Source organism: Bombyx mandarina, chromosome 17, assembly GCF_030267445.1.
Source record: "Bombyx mandarina strain Sakado chromosome 17, ASM3026744v2".
In the NCBI taxonomy this organism is placed as follows: domain Eukaryota; kingdom Metazoa; phylum Arthropoda; class Insecta; order Lepidoptera; family Bombycidae; genus Bombyx; species Bombyx mandarina.
In genome coordinates, this window is record NC_143223.1 from 7,458,261 (window position 1) to 7,483,112 (window position 24,852).

The 24,852-nt window shown below is 36.3% G+C and overlaps 1 protein-coding gene across 2 annotated transcripts in view; it reads right to left on the bottom strand.

The window, feature by feature from the left end:
- Nucleotides 1–9,949: 9,949 nt before the first annotated feature.
- Nucleotides 9,950–24,852, bottom strand: part of Y-e (yellow-e) — a 36,696-nt gene continuing 21,793 nt past the window's right edge. The window contains exons 2-7 of one of the 2 annotated variants that reach the window (XM_089734502.1): nt 24,418–24,615; nt 20,780–20,924; nt 15,325–15,511; nt 13,464–13,658; nt 11,027–11,159; nt 9,950–10,412 (exon numbers count right to left, since the gene is read on the bottom strand). In XM_089734502.1, coding sequence (XP_089590628.1) covers nt 10,308–10,412; nt 11,027–11,159; nt 13,464–13,658; nt 15,325–15,511; nt 20,780–20,924; nt 24,418–24,615 — 963 coding nt within the window. In that variant the 3' untranslated portion in view covers nt 9,950–10,307. The remainder of the gene's footprint in view (nt 10,413–11,026; nt 11,160–13,463; nt 13,659–15,324; nt 15,512–20,779; nt 20,925–24,417; nt 24,616–24,852) is intronic. The other variant, XM_028188155.2, reaches the window with a different exon arrangement.

Here is a 24,852-nt window from a genome sequence, read left to right on the forward strand (position 1 = left end):
CGGGCTTATCAAGTATGGTTGTCATGCGAGTATTCCATGTTCCGGATCCTAGCTTTTTTTTTTAAATCCTATTCGAATTCCTTCCGAATTTGTTGCAAATGCAGTCACAAAAAGATTCCCGAATATTTATGGAGAAATTTCACTTTTACTGTGCAGCGGTTATTAAAATATTGCTGTGAATTCTAACGTATCTCTCAAGATGAGCGTTTACCTTATAGCGTCTTGTGTGTTCCAGTATTAATTCCGGGAAGCTCACTTCGATAAAGCGGCACGACACGAGAACCCTCTCATCGTGGCCGCCGGTAACTACATTCCCGATCCTGCGGAAAGAATGGAAAGCAGTCGACGTCGCCCGTGCTTTTAGGTACCTTGTCGAACCCGTCGCTTGCGACGAAGGGCTCGGCGAGTAAATTAACCCTCAGACAAAGCCCACTGAGTTTCTCGCCGGATCTTCTCAGTGTGTCGCGTTTCCGATCCGGTGGTAGATTCTGCGAAGCATGGCTCTTGCTAGGTTTCGTGTTAGCGACGTCATCAGATTTGAGCCCCGTGAGCTCACCGACTAGTTAAGGTTCCGCTGATATAGCCTCTCAAAGCTATCAGCTTAGGTAGGAAAAAAAAATACCGGGAAGCTATGAACTCCTCTACCTACCTCTGTTACAGAATCAAGGAAGAAAATAGTTAATATAACGGTAACAAGTAAAAGTGATCGGTTATTTTCATTCAGACGTTACATTTTCATGCATATTTTAAGTTTGCTAAACTTAATAAAATTGCACCGTTATCTTGTTCTTAAATTTCAATAATTCTATTGAAACACAGCCAACAAAACAATTTAAGACAACAACAATAAAACATTTCACAACACAACAACAAAATTTCAGGCAACAAAATAATTAAAAAATATATCAAATCGATTTAGTCTTTCTCAAATAATTCGCTTACAAAAGAACGTCATTTTGAAAGAAAATCTAATGCTTCTATTTCGGTTCAAAACTCTGTTCATAAAGCGTTTTGAAAATAGGCATGCGAACATCACGCGATTCTTTTCTATTTTACCAGCAGCAAGACCGTTAATATTTCTGTCTGGTACATATTACTTACAGGCTACAAAGTTTCTAGACAAAGTGATACTCATAATACCAATCAATGTGCGTCGTATTATATCATGGTTTCATAAGTATCATGTTTTTTTTCATTGTCACAATTCGTTGTGGTCATCTATGATAACAGCTACGATACTAATTTTGCCATGCTGTCTTTCTGTATTTGCCCCAACATGTATATAAAATAAAAATAAAACTATTACCAAATTTTAGCGATATTATTTTTTGTACTGACCACATTGCAACTTGTTTTGTTTCTCATTCGGCGTTTTCGAACTTTGACCTTATAATAACAACGTCATTCCATTGTATTGTGTTATTTTTTACTTTTTTGGATCCTACTTTTTAGTTGTAAAACATGTGCTTGCATTGCTTCCAATAAGATTAAATTCTTCGTTTAATTATGCATATTGTTTTATATGTAACTGCTGTATTTAAAAATATAAAACAATTCTTTCTAAAAATGACAATGACGTCGCCATTAATACTATTTTAAAGATGAGTAAAAAATCGCACCTCGGATTTGATGGTGGTGACGTCATCGACCATTAGGCACATATTAATAAACTAAATAAACACCCGCAACATAAGATCGAGAAGACTTAAATTATATCTTAAAGGATCTATAATTATTTTGTTTTAAATGTTAGATAAAATCGTATTTATAAACACATTCCTATTATTCCTTGTATATATTAAATTTAAAACTTTGACTCAAACGATTCAATCATTAACTGTTGACCTTTAGGACAGCACTAAAGTTTATCATTTGTGTAATTATTGTGGAAAATTCTTTAACTATACAATCCACTTTTATGACAAACTCATCGTGGTAATACACTTTGCTAGTCATGTCAGTCACGATTCTAAGCAATTAGTTCCAGCCACATATTTGTATGTTTTAAATTTATATCTCCAACATACAAAGAGCCGTCATACAAAGCATAATTACGTTAGTTCGTAGTTCTTTGCCAATTTGTCTGTAGGTACGTAAAAATGTGAAATCTGTATTTACTTTTCCTAGTAAAGTATATGCATACTTTGTTTCTGGAACTCAAAAAAAACCCTCTATAGACAGAAATACCCAGGAGTTTAATGTACCTTTTATGATAATGACTGTTTACTGATAACACACTACGATAACCTCAATAACGTATCGTGTTAAATTCAACTTTATTAACCGTTGTGCTATTTTTTTACTAGATATCGATTGAATGAAAAAATATAAAGAAATAATGGTTTTCTAATTTAGCAGGATTTTAATATTATCTGGAGGTTTTATTACAACGAGCTATGCCTTCGACTTAATACGCGCAGCGCTTTATTCTAAGTTTTATTTTTTATTTTTTTATGATTGAAGTATTACTGGTGGCCCGGAGGCCTTTCCAGTTTCACCAGGACAGGTGGGCGAGCAAAGGCTCAGCCAGGAGGGGTAGGATTTGCTAACAGCTACCCGAGCGCCTCCGAAGGAGACCTAACAGCTCAAAAGCAGCTGCTTCGCGAATGAATCTACTACCGGATGGCAATCGCGACCCACTGAGAATATCCGGCGAGAAACTCAGCGGGCTGATGCATGGGTTAGGTTGCACGTCGACCTCTTTGTCGAGCTCGACGAGTACGGTTACCGGGGTCCCTAAGCCTGCTCCTAGTATTAGAGCTGAAGGCGTCTAATGCAAAGGTTATTAGATCTGATGGATCCGTAAGGACGTGTCTAGGGCGTCGACGGTGACTGGCTCCTGCATGATCAGGATTCGGGGAGTAGTCAGCGGCGGCAACGATAAGGCGATTATCATGGCGCATAGCCTTATCGAAGTACCGTTCCGACGCTGACTTCATGTATTTTCGGATTGATTCGAGGCCCAGGTCGTCGTGTAGGTCAACGTTCCTCACGAACCACAGAGCCGGTGTGCGGGCTGCGTGAGCGAACACCATACTCGCGTAAGTCATGACGGGCCTTATACAAGTTTTGTAAAGTGTCACCTTGTTTCGAAGGGAAATTTTACTCCGTTTACAGATCATGGGATAGAGTCTGCCGAGAATAAATGCGGCACGGTCGCGGACTGTTTTTATATGCGGGCGAAATGTCATGGATGCATCCAGGGTGACTCCCAGGTACTTGACCTTCCTGGCCCAGGGTATAGGTTGGCCAAAGAGGGTGATCGGGGGTGTTATATTTCTCCTCCTAATGCGTGAGGAAATAAGCGGTGATTTTCCCCTTTGAAATAACACTGCGGTGCTTTTCGCTGGGTTGATGTCTATGCTCCATTTTCAGAACCACTGTCCTAGTGCTACGGCTGCGCTCTGAAGCTTCTTCGAATTAAGACACTTATTTCTACTCGAATAGTAAACAGTCGTGTCGTCGGCGAATAAAGCTAACTGGCTCGACGGCGACTGGGGAATATCGTTGACGAATAAGCTAAATAGGAGGGGCGAGAGGACAGAGCCTTGCGGGACTCCAGCCGTGAGAGGTTGCGGGAAGAGCGGGCTCCCTCGACTCGATATCGAAAAGAGCAGTTCAACAAGAAGTCCCGTATGATGAGCACGAGACTGTCTGGCACGCCCATGTTGAATAGTTTGAAAATCAAACCGTTGTGCCAGACTTTATTGAACGCTTTTGCGACGTCGAAGAAGAAGGCTCCCGTGTAGATTGGTTTGGTCGGTTAAGCCCTACGAGAATGTGCTCCGTGAGGCGGTGCACCTGTTGTACGCACGAGTGATTTGCACGGAATCCGAATTGTTCGTCGATGAGAATGCCCTTGGATGAAACGAAGTCTCTGAGACGTTTGTAGAGCACACGCTCATACAGTTTGCCTAGAGACATGAGGAGACTAATCGGGCGGGAGTTCAGTCTCATGCGAGGTTCGGACGTTGATTGTTGAGTGACAGGAGGTTTTAGTCGGTTCAACTCCGACATGCCTCGCCAGCCATCCCCAGTAGAGGACGGGAATCTGGCGATTTCCTTCAGACAAAAAAAAACGCCATGGGGCGGAAACTATCATATAACAAGATATTTGACAGATTCCTGAATCTCGATTACGACATTTACAAGATAAGCTTGTATATAATATACAAGTTCCGAACAACAACATTCGGGCGTCATTTTACCGTGCAATATCACCGTCGAGATCATCAATCAGGGGAAAACGATGAAGGGAAGATCTTGCACTGCGCAGGTTTATATGATAGCGACCACCACAGACACACATCTACTCTTCTAAGCGGTATAAGGATAAGAGGATCACTCGATACAAATATGTATACCCATAAGCCCCGTACACAAAAAAAATACTTATTTTTAAACTGTAAAATTCAACATGACTAAACACTTTTTTCAAACATATATTTAATACATACATATATGTATATAACAATAAAAACATTATAATACTCAAAGAAAAATCATTACTGTGTATCAAATTCATTTATTTTAATGTGTACACGAAATTGTTTACTATGATACAATACAAAGTTCATTACAACCTATATTTTTATCTACAATAATTTAAAAGTATGAAACCTGTTTTTGCCAGCTCCGTTATATTGTTTTATTACAGTAATGAAATTAAAGTAATCGAATTTAATCACTTTAAAAAAAAACCTATAAGTATAATTGGTTTCCATTTTATCCGTAAGCATTATGAACATATTGTTAGAATTATGAAATTTAACAATTAACTAAAGCATATGCGGAAATTTATATGTAAAACAGAGTTTCGTAAATACGACATGGATAACTGGTGAAAGAGTTTTTTTTAAATAATATATACATATAAGGAAATCGATATGCCACGTTGCAATTCGGTAGCTGACATTAATAAAAATAAGGTTCGTTTTGAAGTCATCAGAAAAATATTGGAACAACCAGAAGCTTTTCTTCATCAGAAATTAATTCAGAGATCCGAAAAGTTACGTCTTCAACAAGTATCAAAATATTTAATTGAAACCGTAACCAAAATCGCTCTATGTGGTTTGGCCAGCAGACTTAACGGTTTGGTGGCTAACAATAGTGAGAATAACAAAAAGAGAAAACGAATCGAAAGATAAAACGCACTTACGTATTTCGTTAACATGATTTCTAGATGGATGGACGAGCTCACAGCCCACCTGGTGTTAAGTGGTTACTGGAGCCCATAGACATCTACAACGTAAATGCGCCACCCACCTCGAGATATAAGTTCTAAGGTCTCAGTATAGTTACAACGGCTACCCCACCCTTCGAACCGAAACGCATTACTGCTTCACGGCGGAAATAGGCGGGGTGGTGGTACCTACCCGTGCGGACTCACTGTTCGACTTTCCAAGGGATGATTATGAAAATAAACTTGGATTAGAAAAACTTGTATATTCAATAAAAAATCAATAATCTAGGATACAGTGTCACTTATGACAAGGGTATCATGACAACGGATTTGCGTATTACAGCGCTCTCTAGTGACGGTTTTAGGAGTTGGAAAAAACAGGGTGAACATTCCGCCCACCATGAACTACAAAAGTTCATAGCCAACAATGAGGCCATCAAATTTTACATGTACAATTAACATCTCCATGAAACCGTAACATCTTAACCTAATAGTAATCAATAAAGAACTGCTCAACATGAACTAAATATAAACTTACACATTAAAGAAACCATAATAACGACAAAGTTCAGTCAAGGGTTGCTTTTAAACAGTTCGTACTTACTTACAACTAAACAATAACAAAATACTTAATAGCTGATGCATCCAAAGATACATTTAAGTTACATACATTGCATGAAATATCTACAGTTATTCAGGTAAGTAATGTTTAAAAGCGATAGGCAAAATGCAAAGTTTGGAGACTGGTCTTACAATTTTAGATTTCTTACATTTGATAGTACCCTTGTGACATTATCTGGAAGTCAGTATGCTCTGGTACGACCTTGACCATTCGATACATCTTAACTATGTCCGCTGCGAAACATATAGGATAAGTACGCCATTTCATAATTATGTGTCGTAACTCTGGTTGAAGCCTTGGACCTACCAATAAATCATTGTTCAATGACTTGCCGCTGGTACCCTTACACGAAGCGTCGAAAACAACGCCGACCTTCGTTGTACTTTTATCCTCGCGAACAACCAACTGCATGATGAGGTAGATAAACGCATCCTGGCTTAGCAGCTTCTTGTTTGTCATTAATTACTTCTATATGATTCATAGCCAGGTGGCTACATTTATTACCTTGGATTATTCTTGCTTCAAGAATGGATTATTTTCAAGTTTCTTCTTGAGCAAGTGGATTGTTGTCGCGAAAAGGAAGACCTACAACATAACGACCCAAACTGTCCCTAGTTGTAGTGGATTCAAAGTATCTTTCACAGGATTCTTCTTCCTTGGATAAAAGTGGATAATGCTAGTCAGTTTCAATCTCCCAGAACTGACGCAGCAAATCATTGATTGAGTTGTCATGGGTATGTGCGCTAATAATGTAAGGAGTATCCCCACTAACTTAAACTCGTCCCGACAGGATCCATCCCAGCTGTGTATTTTGAGCTGTCAAGGTTCCAGGTGGATTTCTCAATATGCCTTCTGACAAAACCTGACCATACACATCAGCGCCCAGTAGAAGATCTATATTGCTTGGTGTACCATATCCTGGATCAGCCATCTGCAATTGCAACAATTCCGGCCAATCCTGTAATTGAATTTTCTGTGAAGGAAGAGTGGATGTTAGGCAGTTTAAAACATAGGCTTGAACGGGATAGCTAAAAGAGTTATATGTGGACTGTACTTTAAATTGAACCATATGTTTTACTGAAATACTAGATTTTTCTCCTCCTAAACCAGATATGGTACTTAGAACTGGCAACCTTCAAAGCTGCAAAAGTTGAACTGCGTGTTCACTAATAAACGAGGCTTGAGAGCCCTGATCCAACAATGCCCTAAGTGTGTGATACATACCCTTGTTGGATACATAAACTAATGCGCTAGCTAACATTACTTGACTACTTGATCTCATTTCACTGTTAGAAAAATGGCTGACAACACGCTCCACGTGATCCGCTGCCTGCGGTTCTTGTGCTGGCTCCCGCTGTTGATTAGTGGGCTGACTAGGACCCGCCAGGGTCGGATTGTGAGTGCCGCCTTCCTGGTGCAGCAGCGAGTGATGACGTTGGCCACAGCACCGACAAGCCGTGCGTCGTTTGCACTGTGTTACCGAATGGTTAGCTCCGAAGCAATTGAAACACAGTTTTCTCTTCTGGATGAAGTCCCGGCGATTCCCGATGGCTTCTTGTACAAATTTCTTGCATTGATAAAGCAAGTGATGTCCCGAACAGAATGGGCAGGATACAGACGTCGTCACGCTGAACACCTTCGGTTTATCCGCTGCATCTTTGCCTCTAAACTCTCTTCTTTGGTTTGGTTCTAAAAACTCGAGTGCTCGATATCTTGATTCCAGGAATGATTGGAACTCGCTTAGTGTAGGCAATCGATCAGCCTGTTCGCTTAGTTTTTGTTCCCATTGTTTCTGGGATTCATTATCCAATTTTATTGTGATGAGATATATAATCAAGATGTCCCATGTCGATACAGGTATACCAAGGTTAGATAAAGCGTGCAAGCAATCATTTGTCGTATCGAGTATTTGTTTAACACCGTTGGATGACTCTGAAGATAAAGCCCTTTGGCCCACCAGCCTGGCCAGAATGCTGTTCGCGATGTAACGTTTGTTATTGTACCTTTTGTTTAATAGCTATAATCGTTATTTTCGCATCCCAATATAACATTCTGGTGATTTTCTTCAAACTAACCAGTGTTGTTCCAATAATTGCAATCTCGTTTCGATATATTCCTTTGTTATTCTAGACGCAGGTGACCTTTTGAAATTAATCTTTGCCTTAAATATCTTATTTTGAATATCGGTTTTAATATAACTGTCCGGGCCCATTCTTCACATTCACTAGTACTTAGCAACGAAATAGTTTTGTGTTAATTACGGTTTGTAACATTCTTTGCACTTAAAATTGTTGTTTATCATTAGTTGTTTTCTTATCCGGCTCGAAGGACCATGTTCGACTTTCCAAGGGATGATTATGAAAATAAACTTGGATTAGAAAAACTTGTATATTCAATAAAAAATCAATAATCTAGGATACAGTGTCACTTATGACAAGGGTATCATGACAACGGATTTGCGTATTACAGCGCTCTCTAGTGACGGTTTTAGGAGTTGGAAAAAACAGGGTGAACACTCACAAGAGGTCCTACCACCAGTGATTACGCAAATTATAATTATTTTCATTTACAACGAATACTCGGACATGTTTTTTTTTACTTTAGCCGGAAAACCCTCAAAGATATAAAGTTGATTTTTATTTTGCTCACGTCCGCGAACTTTTTGCTAAGTTCTTGGCGTAAATGTAAACAAACATTTTGACCAATCAAATACTTGTGATTAAAAAAACTTAAGCATACCAACAGTACAATCGCAATACTAATATCGCCTAAAATTATCATGAAAATAGAATAATATTTAATTTAATTGAAATTTGGACTGCATAAATAAAAGAATAAAAAATACAGATAAGTTAAAAGTACAAATAACATTTGTTGTATTTCAATTACTTAAAAATAAGAATTATGAAATGAGTGTATGGATTATGTACAATGTTTACACTAACAAAATATATACTGAGAACAAACAATAAGATATTTCTTTTAGCCTCCACTTATAAAATTTAAGAACACATAGTCTAGCCATGGCCTACAAAGGCAGTGATAGAATGTTTATTAAAATTCGAAATTTGATATTTAAATCTAAGGTCTAAGCTTGTTTACGAGCTGTAAACACGATCAATAAGCGTTACGCAAATTTTATAGATTTTGCTAATTTTATTCTACAATACTAGCAAGTTTACGTACAACTCACTCTGTTAACAGTATTAACCGGTTCCGAACAGTGAACGCTCGTAAATAAAGTATATCACACAATTACAAAAAAAGAAAAAACTGAAGATATTTCACAGCAAGCCGTACTGAGTTTCTTACCTGTATTATTTGTTATTCGTTAGAACGTAATACCGCTAGACTACATGCAAGTCTGGGTATAAGAACACATTCATTTAATAATGAACACAAAATGAATATCTAGGCCAGTGATTCTCAACCACTGTTCCGCGGCACTTTTGTGTGCCGCCAAATTTCAAAAGTGTGCCCTCAAATTTTGCGAATATATAATAATGTTAATATTATTAAATTATATCATTTTAAAAGAAAAATATTTTAAACATGAATATATATTAAATCCACAAAAAAAAAAAGGATATTTTAGTTTATTTCGTATATTAAAAATTTTTGATAAACTATTTATGCAGTGTGTTGGAATAAGTAAATAATTTTTATCTTTTTTTTTGTGTGCCGCCAAATTTTGAAATCGTTAAATATGTGCCGCAACAAAAAAAAGGTTGAGAATCAGTGATCTAGGCTATGGATATAAATGATTTTATGATCATGAATTTGTTAAAATATTCACCAGTAAAAATTGGAAAGAGAAAAAAATGACAAAAATTATTATAACTATTTAATGTGACCTAAATCAAACGATATGATTTGAGTATACTGACTTTGATAATTCAAAGTTATCAAATATTGTCCTAATAAATATTCAAAAATGCAAAATATCTTGAGAGCTCACACGCCAAAATTTTTTTAAACATACATATATTTTAGTTTCTTTACTCGTGAAACAAATCCAAAAAAGTATGTTTAATAGAGAGAAAATCTTAAATTATATTTAATGCTTTCACCACAAATAGAATAGGCTTTAAATATATAGATGAAAAAAGGGTTCTGTATTTTCATATCGCTTTCAAACGATAGTAACAGAATAAATTAATGTTCAAAGTTAAATTGCTGTAATCTATGATTTATGCGTAACGACACACTGTCGATGGCGTGAGAAAAATTGACGAAGAGTGAAAAAAATTATAAACGTTCCATATTATGGCAAGCGATCCCACACCTCTAAACTTTGAAGCGATTAGCATCAGTGAAATATTTAGTAGTCAACCGAAATCAAAATAAAATTTTAATTTATTAAACCGAATCAAATTTAACACCTTACAAGATAAAATTTGTGATAAAATGTAAATTTCCAATATATTTATAGTGAAAGCGAATTAATAAATTATTGATTTAAACATGAACACATTTTATTTTGAATTCGGTTAATGTTACATTTCAGTATAGCGTAGCGTTGGCAAGACGTGTGGAGCGACGGAGTATATGCGGTTGTAACGAAACAAATGGTCGACCCTCTACCACTCGGACCACGCGAACATTAATCTAGAAAAAAAGAAGAGATGCATAATATCATAAAGATCTAGTCAATTGTCAATTAGTTCGACTGAGTGAATGAAATGAAGTCGTCGTGGCCTAAAGGATAAGACGTCCGGTGCATTCGTATGTTGCGATGCGCCAGTGTTCGAATCCCAGGCGGGTACCAATTTTTCCAATGAAATACGTACTTAACAATTGCTCACGATTGACATCCACGGTGAAGGAATAGCATCGTGTAATAAAAATCCAACATGCAAAATTATAATTTGCGTAATTACTGGTGGTAGTACCTCTCGTGAGCTCGCACGGGTAGGTACCACCACCCCGCCTATTTCTGCCGTGAAGCAGTAATGCGTTTCGGTTTGAAGGGTGGGGTAGCCGTTGTAACTATACTGCGACGTTAGAACTTATATCTCAAGGTGGGTAGCGGCATTTACGTTGTAGATGTCTATGAGCTCCGAATCATGATCTCGTTGTCTCATATCTAAATATCTATGACACGACGTAGAACAATAAACCTTTTTACTGGCTTGTACCATGGACACGTAGAGATAAAACGATTCTAGACTTGGATTTTTTTGTCTATTTCATATATTTATAACATGTGGAATAGTGTATACCTCATGTTTGGAAGCAGCTCTGCGGAAATACTTGTGGAAGCGAGTGGAAAGAGCCCAGACTGCGCCGTTGTCGCGTTCCGCCCACCGGACCTCTGCGCAGAACTGCAGCTTTTCGGAGTCTTGGGCCAATACCCTGTAACAATACAAACAAACCAACTGGTGGTAGGACCTCTTGTAAGCTCGCGCGGGTAGGTACCACCACCCCACCTATTTCTGCCGTGAAGCAGTAATGCGTTTCGGTTTGAATAGTGGGGCAGCCGTTGTAACCATACTTGAGACCTTAGAACTTATATCTCAAGGTGGGTAGCGCATTTACGTCGTAGATGTCTGGTCTCCAGTAACCACTCAACAGCAGGTGGGCTGTGAGCTCGTCCACCCATCTAAGCAATAAAAAAATAAAAAACAAAAAAAAACTCATAAAAAATGAACATTTTATTTTTCGGAAATACTCTAATAATTTACACCAAAATAAGCTAATTATATTAATTTAATCGTGTTTTAAAAATTTGTTTTTTTCATTTGCATATTGAGTGTTTATTTAATAGGATATCGCCTATGAAAATAATTTACAGAATGCAACGCCTATGTAAATGTTAATTTAAAAATAATTAATTAATATTTTTTTTTTTTTTTTTTATTTGTTTTTAAATGAATTAATTTGAAATTAAAATTAATCTTTACCAAAACAAGACCTTTTATTAAAAAAAGTTTTTTTTTTATATACTGAATCATTTTTACTTCTGAATTGGCTTTTTATTAGAATCTTCGCGAACGTATTTTTATAATGACATCACGTTGAGGATTAGCGCAAAATCTATGGTCACGCGAGTCCGGTAAATCCATATTGAATAGGTACGTTTTATTTACAAGAGTGATCGATTCCGTAAAACCTTTATTCAATTCGTTTTTTTTTTTATATTTCAATATCTCGAAGATCGATATGCTTTTTTTTTTTATGCTTGAACAAACTCACACCCCTTCCAGTGTGAAGTGGTTACGGCGCCAGTAAGCATGCAGTATGAATGCTGCTCCAACTTGGACATAGGAGGCTGAATTATAAGTAAGACCTCTTGTGATTCCGCGCGCGTAGGTACCACCACCCTGCCTATTTCTGCCGTGAAGCAGTAATGCGTTTCGGCTTGAAGGGCGGGACAGCCGTTGTAACTATACTGAGACCTTAGATCATATCTCAAGGTGGGTGGCGCATTTACGTTGTAGATGTATATGGGCTATATAACTACTTAACATCCGGTGGGCTGTGAGCTTGTCCAACCTAGATGGTTAATGGCAATAAATAAATAAATAAATCATAAGGGCTTTCTAGCAAAAATACGCCTGATTGTACCTACTCATGCGCGCTCACACTACGCTCCCAGCCATAAAAATACTTCTTGACGGTACTTATACAAATTTAATTTGAAATGGCTTACATAAGAGAATAAATGATTTAATAATTAAAAAAAAAAAAAAAACCACTTCAATCGCTCACGAATTACAAATACGGAAATTTGCAATCTCATTTAAAACGTCATCCAACATAACAGCACCCGTCTGCATCATCCAAGAAATACTGCGCCTGTGATTCCCCATCGTGAATAACAAAGGTGCAACAATGGAATGTGTTTCCCACAAAGCGATCAGCGGATATCGATTTATAGCAACTCACAAAAATTTTGCGAAGGTCATTCACGCTTCGAATCGCTAACTGAGAAATGATCATGCGAATAGTTCGCGGTTTAAGCAATAATAATATTAATATGCGAACAAAACTGGTTTCTTGTATTTCAACAGCTAGAAACAACGAATACTATTGTGTTTGTTAATACAATAAACATTTTGATCATGTCCAAAGTTCGTGCATATACATATAGCTACCAAAACAGCCTGATATTATTTTTCTTATTACATAAGAACTTTAACGAATTGTTTTATACATTACCCGTATTATTATTTAACGAGAACTTAACAAATGTGAAAATCACGATTAGAAACCTTTAAATAATAGCGCGTGTAAAAATATTAACTTTAACAAATAGTTACCTTTTTTTTCCTACCTAAGCTGAGAGCCTTGAGAGGTTATATCAGCGTAGCCTTAACTAGTAGGTGAGCTCACAAGGGTCAAACCTGATGACGTTGCTAACACGAACCCTAGCAAGAGCCGTGCTTCGCAGAATCTGCTACCGGATCCGAAACGCGACCCACTGAGAAGATCCGGCGAGAAACTCAGTGAGCTGTGTCTGAGGGTTAATTTACTCGTCGAGCCCTTCGTCGCAAGTGACGGTTTCGACGAGAACGATGACCGGAATAGTTACCATTAATTAACTTGTCTTCACAAATATGACGGAAACGAATACTAAGATAGCTAGTTCATTAACTCAAAATTCAGTTGAAACATATAAATTTATTTCAACTAAGAAATTTTCATAAGAGAACTCACTTGTGTGCGTTAGTGATGGGGTTCCAAGCTGCGATGGCGGTCTCGGTCATGGGGCTAAAGATGATAGTGTCATCGCGGGGGTCGACAGCCAAGCCTAGACCTTGAGAGGATTTACGGCCTACGAGGTTCACAGGAAGATCGGTACCCTCCGCAGGGGGACCAGCTGCAAGAACTGCTGTTGATACGCTGAATACTCTGTAATAAGCGAGAAGTAATAAATTTACTTTGACAAGTCATATCAATTTAATATTCTTTGTTTTGTTTTTTTTTAAATCTACGTGCACTTCCGAATTAATATGCGATTGATTTAACGACCGCGGTAAAGATGTAACATAAAAAAAAACCTAAGTAAAAACGACACACTTGCGATAGAGCGTGATATAAACCTAGACTGGATGGCATAACCACCCTATTTATGCTGCGAAGCATCATAATATGTACTGGTTTTAAAAATTGAGAGAGTCGTTAAACTATAAAATTAAGACTTGGACTTCATGTGTAAAGGAGGTTCGTGGTACACATCGTGACGTCTACGAGTTCCGGTGACCACTCAAGAACAGGTGGGATGTGAGCTCGATTAACCATATTATTATGTTGTAATAAATTAGAAAAAAAGAATTCATGGTCACGGAAGATTTTCATCAATTTTTAAATTACAGCAAGACCCGACGACGGCTAGCGTGGTATGGACATGTGATGCGTAGAGAGAAGATTCATGTGACTAAGAAATGTATGGAAATGGTAGTGCAAGGTAGAGGGAGAAGAGGTCGACCGAAGAAGACATGGATGAAGTGTGTGAATGACGATATGCGAGAGAGAGGAGTGGGTGTTGAGATGACGGCGGATAGAAGTGAATGGAAGAGAAAAAATAGCTGTGCCGACCCCACCTAGTGGAATAAAGTGGAGAAAAAGAAAAAGAAGCAATATTTAGTATAGTCGTAATCATATATTGCTTTCATTGATAGTGTCAAAATTATTCGGTAACTTTCACTTAAAAAATTTCCAGTTCAAGAACTAAACAAAAAGACACTGTAGATTCTCGTCAAAACACACTTACCAATAATATCAATCATTTTCACTAATCATGAACTCAATCACTAACAATCGGATACTCATACATAGTTATAACCGCGAATTACACGACTCAGTAAATATCTAGCGTCCAGTAATTAAATTAATAACGTTAATTAAGTGTTTGTGATTGTAAATTATACGTCTTTTTTGTGTTACTAATACGATATGTTGCTAATTCACAACGGGGAAATTCTTGCGGTTTTTGTGTTAAAATCATCCGTTTTTTATCGTATTGTGTTCATTATTCATATGACTGCGGCTTCACATTCGTATCCGTAATGGTTTGATTGATAGCGGTTTTGAAACTTATAGAGAACGTATTACAAGAAGATTTCTGATATAACAGCTTTATATAATATAACGTATTATTTATATTTTATTTATTTTATGTAATGTTATTTAATGTTATGGATTCGTGTCTAATTGTCATTAGGAAGTGCTTCATTTAATGTCAGAATGTATTTATTAAACGATACACTTTTAAATTATACTTTTTTAAAGACATTTTTAGTAGGGATATTTATATTTACCGACATAGTAATAATGATAGGGTCGTCGAAAAATATATCGACATCGGAGTAATAACATGTATGCGACCTAATCTTTGACTGACCGACAGGTCTTGATGACTTTAGGATAGCATTTAGCATCAGTGAATACAACCGTATTTACAGTAAAATCAAGCTAAGATTTTAATAAAGTTTAGTTTTTCTAGACAAGTTCTATTTAAATTATAACATTGGTTTTGTGTTTTTTTTTGTATGTCATATTGTATCCATTGTCTTACCTATCTGTAGCAAGAGGTTGGTAGTAGAGAAGTCCTTGGGCGGGGGAAAGTGCAAGGCCGACAACACCATCCATGAGGGTAAATCTTTCTCCGCCTATGTCATATTCGCCGAGATCGGGGTCGGGGTACATTGATGCGTGGGTCACGCGCCAAGCATTATCACGACCACCATCGTACACTATTATACCTGAAATTGAAAATAAATTGTAATAGTGGGAAGTTAGTTTATTTAGCAGTAAGTAATTGTGAGAAATTGTAAAGGAAAGTAAATTTGGTAGGAAGCGGCTTTTTTTTATTTTTTTTTATTTATTGCTTAGATGAGTGGACGAGCTCACAGCCCACCTGGTGTTAAGTGGTTACTGGAGCCCATAGACATCTACAACGTAAATGCGCCACCCACCTTGAGATATAAGTTCTAAGGTCTCAATTATAGTTACAACGGCTGCCCCACCCTTCAAACCGAAACGCATTACTGCTTCACGGCAGAAATAGGCAGGGTGGTGGTACCTACCCGTGCGGACTCACAAGAGGTCCTACCACCAGTAATTACGCAAATTATAATTTTGCGGGTTGCATTTCTATTACACGATGTTATTCCTTCACCGTGGAAATCAATCGTGAACATTTGTTGAGTACGTATTTCATTACAAAAATTGGTACCCGCCAGCGGGATTCGAACACCGATGCATCGCTAAACACGAATGTACCGGACGTCTTATCCGTTAGGCCACGACGACTTCAAACGACGGCTTGGCTCTGCCCCATGAGCGACGGTAACCACTTACCATCAGGTGGGCTGTATACTCGTTTATCTGCTCGGGCAATAAAAAAAAAGTATAACTTCAAAGTTTTAAATCATTGTCATCGTCACTTCATTAAAAGTATTTTGGAGATCATGTTCGCGTGTTCACACGTAAACTCTCAACGTCTCGAAAAGTCGAAATAAGTAAAATTAAAATAATAAATGTCAATTGAAACTATTTATGTGGAATCAAGCATATCTGCAGCTCGTGAAAACCTAAGAAAATTATCATCCATTACCAATTTTTTAAGGTAATTAAATCCACTTCCGCATTGAAGGAATTTTACTTCATGTAATAAAATGAAATCACCAAAACCTCTGTAATTAAGTTTAAAACTGATTTAACGGTTCTCTCGAGTTTTTATGGTCTTTACATTACTGGTGGTAGGACCTCTTGTGAGTCCGCGCGGGTGGGTACCACCACTCTGCCTATTTCTGCCGTGAAGCAGTAATGCGTTTCGGTTTGAAGGGTGGGACAGCCGTTGTAACTATACTTGAGACCTTAGAACTTATTCTCAAGGTGGGTGGCGCATTTACGTTGTGGATGTCTATGGGCTCCAGTAACCACTTAAAACCAGGAGGGCTGTGAGCTCATCCACCCATCTAAGCAATAAAAAATAAATAAAAAACCAGCGTTTTGATGCTTACATCGCTTACAAAACACACAACTCGTCCTCAAAAGTAGTTTTAATTATGTATAGAACCCGCATGCGATTATTTAATTATTGCAGCTATTGTCAGACCTGCAAGCATCATCGGGCGGTCCTACTAACCTCTACGGTACTGCGAAGTGATCATTAGTTCCATCGACAAGAGTACCAATTTTAATATATACCAGTCTATACTAATCTATACTAATTTTATAAAGAGGGAAGATTTGTTTGTTTGTATTGAATAGGCTCCGAAACTACTGAACCGATTTAAAAAATTCTGTCACTATTTCGAAGCTACACTATTCCCGAGTGACATAAGCTATATAATCTTATTTGAAAAAAATTAGGGATCCTTACTAAAACTCCAATAATGTAACCCAAGGTGTAAAAAAATTACCTAAAATATTCTTTACATCGCGTGTCCTGCGTAAACTATTGATGATAGAATAAAATAATATACTACGACTTTGTAGAAAACATTATTATTTACAAAAAGTGTTGGGACAGCATATGTTTAACTATTATAGTTATGCCGCAATAAGTGACCTTTAATTAAAAAAAATTAAACGTCAAATATCGTTGAAATTTTTGTTAAAGACCCGAGCGGAGCCGGAGCGGGTCGCTAGTTATTCATATATAGTTAGAACTTCGACCATATGCCTCAAAATGTTAATGGGTTTCAAGCTCGGTGTTTGAGAGCTGAGCTTAACACTGAACCCAAGTAATCCGTGGGTCAGCTGTTTCTAATATATATGTACGCCGAAAAAGCTAAGGCCATTTATAACAGATGATGATACATAACTCAACCGCTCAATTCTATAATTTTAGTTGTTCGTGGGAAAAAAAAAACATGAAACTAAAACAAGTACACCGAAACCCCGAACATTTTTGACAAATATATTGTTTTTCATTGGAAGCCAAACTTAGACCCCGTGATGCAATCGAAAACATAGATATGTAAATATTTTGTTTAATCACTACATAGTATAAAACAAAGTCGCTTTCTCTGTCCCTATATCCCCCTATTGTATGCTTAAATCTTTAAAACTATGCAACGGATTTTGATGCCGTTTTTTCAATTGATAGAGTGATTGAAGAGGAAGGTTTATATGTATGATAACATCCATTAAATAGTGGAGAAATCAAGAATAAATTAAAGTTTCCGAAGCGAAGCGAAGGCGGGTCGCTAGTTTAAAATAATTCTATCTTAGAAGTGTAAATTAAACATAACAAAGCTTTTATGGATTAACAGACACGGCCTGAATAATTTACAAAAAGAAAACAAAAAGGAAATCGTCTACTGACAAAACTACATTCATTTGATTTTATGGTATCAAGCTTTGCCTCGCTTACAAAGAAACGTTTGACAATCAATCAAACAGCTATCGTGGATAACATGCATTAAAATTACGCAATGTTAGGTAAAATTTCGCGGAATAACAGTGCGTCAGTATAATTATTGGCTGCATCGGATACGTTGTAGTATTACGTCACGATTTGGGAGAAAGCACTAACTTAGGCTCCCGACACACTTAACATTAAAAAACGAATTAGAGCATATTTAATATCGAACACTACTTTCATTGAAAGGTTTTCAAAACAGACCTGAATTTAATAAGATTGATGTATTCAAAATGATCTTGATCACTATCAGTAAAATTAATTTTTAATTGAAATCAATTTCGATTAAGTAGGAATTCATTTAATCTATTATTAAATCACAAAGCTGTTGGGGCTCTTTTTTGGCTTAGACGAATGAACGGCTGAACTGTGTTAGGTGGTTACCGGAATCCATAGACATTACAACATGAATGCCGCCACGCTTGAGACTTGAGGTCCGTGTCTCTCATATAATTTACGCAAATCTATTTTTATTATCGTATAGAGTAATAAACGTATTATTCGTGAATCAATTCGTGAACATGAGTTCAATCTGCCTATATCTGCCGTGAAACATTAATGCGTTTCGATTTGAAGGGTGGGGCAGCCGTTGTAACTATACTGAGATCTTAGAGCTCATATATCAAGGTAGGTGGCGGCACTTGCGTTGCAGATGTCTATGGGCCCCGGTAACCACATAATACCAGGCGGTGAGCTGGTCCACCCATCTATGGAATAATAATAAAAAAATCAATTAGTTCAAAATAGTATGACGGTGCCTTTACGTAGAGAGTGCACGCATCGTTGCATGTTTAACTTTACTCCGAGAAAAGGCGGGCATTTCTGAGTGGTATTTATTCACTCGTAAATACAACATGGGCCGGTAGTGGGCCGGTAATATGGAATGATTACAGTGTCAGCCTTTTTTCTGTCGGCACTTACGGTCGGCGCGACTTACTAATTATTGCTTAAACATCAATAGCTCGTATACAGTACCAGTCTTGTTATACTCTAATAACTATTATCGGGTCATCTCCGATGTTTACGTCCTAAGTCTGAATTTGAGATTTATAGCGTCAGGTTCTGCTAACAATGTAGAAATTGAATATTAAACTCACTTTTGTGAGAGAGTTAGTTCAATATTACGAGTATAATAACAGTTATAGTTTGTGAACAAAACCCGCCTAATGAATAGTACTTTGCAAAATATGTATGATATATATAAATTATTATTCTTATGCATAATCACTACATAGTATAAAACAAAGTCGCTTTCTCTGTCCCTATATCAGTATGTATGCTTAAATCTTTGAAACTACGCAACGGATTTTGATGCGGTTTTTTTTTATACATAGATTGATTGAAGAGGAAGGTTTACATGTATAATAACATCCATTAAATAGTGGAGAAATCAATAATAAATTACAGTTTCCGAAGCGAAGCGAGGGCGGGTCGCTAGTTATCTAATAAGACGAAGTTCAATGAGTATACTAGTAGTTGTGGACAGATTCGACTTCCGGATTCATCATCAGATCAGCTCCAGCGTATCATGATATATGTATTCGGATTTTTAGTGACTTCGTAGACAAAAGAAACACCTAATTGTCGCCTTCACCGTTTGAAGAAGGGCATATCATACCACTCAAAAAACACCGTGGATACTCAATAGGCTTAAGTAAATTATCAAGTATAAGTATATTTGAGCAGTAAGGCGTATTGTAACTCAATGATTGCCTAATAGACAGCACCGATCCGAGAATAAGGTGTTCGTTATAGACCATCTCATTTTATAGTGTTTTTGTATTTTTAATACAAAATGTTATTTTTTTAGAGATGAAACCCACCTTGAGATATGAGTTCTAAGACTCAGCCGTTGTAACTATACTTGAGACCTTAGAACTTATATCTCAAGGTGGGTGGCGCATTAACGTTGTAGATGTCTATGGGCTCCAGTAACCATTTAACACCAGGTGGGCTGTAAGCTCGTCCATCCATCTAAGCAATAAAAAATAAAAATAAAAGAATGCACCGGGCCGGGCGTTATCCTTTAGGCCACGATGACTTTAAATTATTTTATCGGTATATCTTGAGCCCTGCTTAGCACGATCATATTTTATCATATTTATCATATCATATTTTTCCTTCTCTCGTATTGTAAGTGTATAAATATTTATTTAAATGAAAAAAAAGGTAATTCAATTTTCGATGTTAGTGATGCTTAAATAAGCATGCTAACATAGAACATGCTGGCTTTATATTTTGAACGACAAGTAGCCTAAGATTTATTATATACTAGCTGACCCGGTAGACCTCGTAGAGCCTCAATCGATAAATAAAAGACCTAAGCTTTTGTATAAAATAATCTTAAAACAAACAAAAAGAATCCGTCCGACGGGGGATACATCAAAGGAAAAACAAAATTGTTATTTTTATTTAATTCCGAGCATTTTCATATTTATCTACTTTTTAAACCTTCTCTGGACTTCCACAAATAATTCAAGACCAAAATTAGCCAAATCGGTCCAGCCGTTCTCGAGTTTTAGCGAGACTAACGAACAGCAATTCATTTATATATATATATATATTTGTGTCTATATACACGAATAGTAAGCTACATTACCTGGTGCTACAGTGTCACTGATGTACGCATATAAATGATCACAAGTCGACGAAAGCCTCGAAGACGAACGAGTTTCATCCAGCACCAAATTGGTTAGCAAAGAGCTGGGACGCAGTAACTCGCGAGGGAAGTATACGCTTCTCACCTGGAAATAAATTATGAACAATTCATGATCAAAATATTTAAGTAATGCCTTTTTAATACGCTCTTTATTAGCTTCAGACGTATGTATGTTAGTATGTAACGGTCCCATGATCTGTAAGCGAAGTAAAATGTCCCTTCGGAACAAGATGACACGCTTTTTTTACAATCAAATCATTTTTTCTTACACTATTTTTAATTCAAATTTACTAAAATTTATTTCCTATTTTTTAGTTGGATTTTCTATAAAAGCGTGTTTTCTTAGTTTTTTTTAAGCTATTATTTATTTTATTGCTTAGATGGGTGGACGAGCTCACGGCCGATCTGGTGAATGGTTACCGGAACCGATAGACATCTACAACGTTAATGCCGCAACCCACCTTTAGACAAGAGTTCCAAGATGTCAGTTTTGCCTGTTAATTTTCTTAATTATCGTTTTAGACACGGCGTGTAAAATGTTAATAGAAAATATCGAATTGAAAAAATACAATATCACGTAAATGCCTGGAATAATTGCGTACAAATGACTGACTTGACCACGAACAATGAACATAATGTACAATAGGTAGTTACCATGTCGCCCATATTGAGTGAGGCGTACAATTGCCACAAAGCGACATTCGAAAAGCCACAGCCCACGCCCCGCACCCTTTCAAATAAACAGAATGACCTCGCAGATTTTGTTCTGGCCCCGATACGAGAACTTCTGTTGCCAGTACAACACGAGAACACAAATATATCAACAACTAGCGACCCGCCCTCGCTTCGCTTCGGAAACATTAAAACACACATGAAACCAAAAAATAAAAATAAAAAAATAAAAAAATAAAAGTAGCCTATGTTCATCAGGGACAATGTCGGCTTCTAATGGAAAAAGAATTTTTCAAATCGGTCCAGTAGTTTCGGAGCCTATTCGAAACAAACAAACAAACAAATCTTTCCTCTTTATAATATTAGTATAGATGAAAAATTTCATTAATTCTTCATCTTTTAGAATGATTTGAAACGTTTATTCAAACGACAGGTTCTATATTAGACCACTAGTATTAAAATGAGAAAAATTCAAAACTAATTTAAAGTAATGAACAACAATAATTTATGCAGTTGCAAAAGAAATACATTATGTTCCTTTATCATTAGAATAAATTAATATGTCAATGAAAAAAAGTAATGCAGTTCAACTACCAACATCCGTCATATTCAATAGATTGCGATCTATATTTCGAACGAAGTCTTAAAGTAGAGCGCATGCGAACATTCAAGGTCTAAAAAGGCGTTATTAGATAAGAGTAACCAGTTTCATTATAATCGATGCAATTTTCGGTTAACTTTTTTATGATTTATTTACAATTATTCAGTGTAGGAACATTGCATCCACAATTTAGACAAAAGACAACCCGGCGCACATGTTGTCTGCAATTGCGCGATATTTATTATTCAAGTGTGCCTGAACTATAGCCAACGCAACTGCTATATATAAATGAATGACCGAAAGAAATATAATTTAATAGACCCTGCTAAAACTTCACAATGGTACACTGCAGCTATTTTTCTTCTACGATTAACATGAATATTTAAAAAAAATCTAATATTAAAAAAAAAAGACATGCCCGCTGAGTTTCTTGCCAGTTCTTCTCAGGACGGAGGCTAGTTTTTGTGAATTGGCGGTAATTCTTTTTGACGTTCAACAAGTATGTACTTTCATTTATGTTGAATAAAAAAAAATTGATTTGATTTGATTTGATATCCAACATTTAACCTCCAGACAAATAACAAGGACTAAATGTCATTACACGGTCAAGAAACCTGTTCACTTTGCTTGCATAGGTTACTTTTTATGATCAGCACGCGGAATTAATTTAAACAACTTTAGATAAAATCAATACAATTCAAATAGATTTCAATTTTAACTACAAACACGATTGTTTAATAATACTACGATAATTTTGAAAATGCATGCGGCCATTAAAGAAAAATCCTTATTTTTGTTTTACGTTTTGTTTTATGTGCGTATTTACGGATTTATTTCCTATGTACCAATAGAGTATGTAGCCTAAATTACGTAATATTTAAAAATGCTTAGAGTAAAATTCTCTTTGTGCCGGTTGTAATTCAATATCCTTGACGAACAATTGTTTCGTGAATAATTAATTGGATTTAAATTTCCTATTCAATTATTTCCTACTGATTTCGTGCACTGATCGTTATATTACAAAAAGATTTATGTTGAATTAATAAACTCGAGCAGGAACACGATTTTCCTATTTTAAAACCATTGCAGTAAGAAGCGAACAAATGGCTTATACCAAATACAACATTAAATTAAAATTTTATTTAAATTCAATTGAAAATTAAGACCCCTAAACATAGTTCCTATAGGAATTACTATTGCAGTTCCTCCATTTGTACCATAATAAATTTATTATAACGTAAAATGTATAAATTATATTTTATAAAATTACATTTATCTTTCATTTAGCACGCGTAACGATAATTTCGCATCGGTTATTTTACTACTTATAATGCCATTTCAGAATCAATGTCGTGTATAATCAAATAGTTAAAAAGCATTTCAAAAAAAATTACCTCAAAAAATATTAGAAGAACTATCATAGCTACATTTCAGCGAAGTTTATGAATGGAAGTACTGGTATATAATTGTGAAACGTATTTAAGGCCGTGATTTGTTTCAAGATCGCGGTCTGATCTTGGGGAGCGTGAAAGAACCGCGCCTCATCGTAAAAGTTACGAAACAATAGCATCAAATCATAGTACAGAACGGCGGCCACTACGACCGGTGAAGCATTGTGCAATTAATTAAATTGCGTTCCTTTCCTGCCCCAAATAAAATTTTTCGAAAGATCTGTTTTAATTAAAATTCCAAATTAGAAAAAAAAAATAACAATCATGACTCAGAACATAAACTATGTAAATTTATAAATCAACAATGTATAATATAAAACTAAAGTAGCTGTTAACTGTCGCGATCTTAATGAACAGTTTTTTTTTCTTATCCTCGTCATTATTAATTGTTATTTTATACATAATTAGCATAATTGGCACACGAAATTCAGATTTCACCTAAGATTTCATTAACCGACGCAAGCGATCGTTTAGAACGGATATTATATGGCTATTAATTTTTACGCGTTTCACTAAGTGATTTGCATTATTTAATTTGCCTAACTACGAATTAAAATACTGTTGGTATTTATTGCTGAATAATTAGTGATTCACAATTAATAAAAAGGATTTGAATGTCGGTAGTACAACTCTCTTTTGAGAAACACTAAGATCAAGGTATCTGCTATTGGGTTTTGTATTTATCTTTATAATTCGACTAAGTAAAATAAATTATCAAGTTATTTTATTTGCAACAAACAAAGTAAAGTAATCTAGCGTGCGTAGGACTTGAAGAAAAACGATATAGGCGATGTTACACCTGAAAATGTTTTCATTATTGACACACGGAAAACTTAAATAAGAAAATTACTTACAAGACGATCAGTAGCCATATCAAAAATCAATATTTTAGGAGGGCAAACGCGACGGAAATCATCAAGGCTGGTGAGAACTCCGGCATCCAGTACCCAGAGCCTGTTGCATCTATCAGCTCGGACGCGATACACCGATATCAGCCCCGTACAATTGATGTCCCCACGTCCTGCTGTATGCCATGACCAGTCAGGGTACGCCTGGAATTGAAAATCACGTTATGACAACTTTCTTAGGTACAGTATCTATATCTATACTAATATTATAAAGCTGAAGACATTTGTTTGTTTGAACGCGCTAATCTCAGGAACTACTGGTCCGATTTGGAATTTTTTTTCAGTATTAAATAGCTCGTTTATTAAGAAAGGAAGCTAACTATATAACATCACGCTAAGACTAATATAATACCAGCGGAGCACCAATAAAGAATGTTTCAA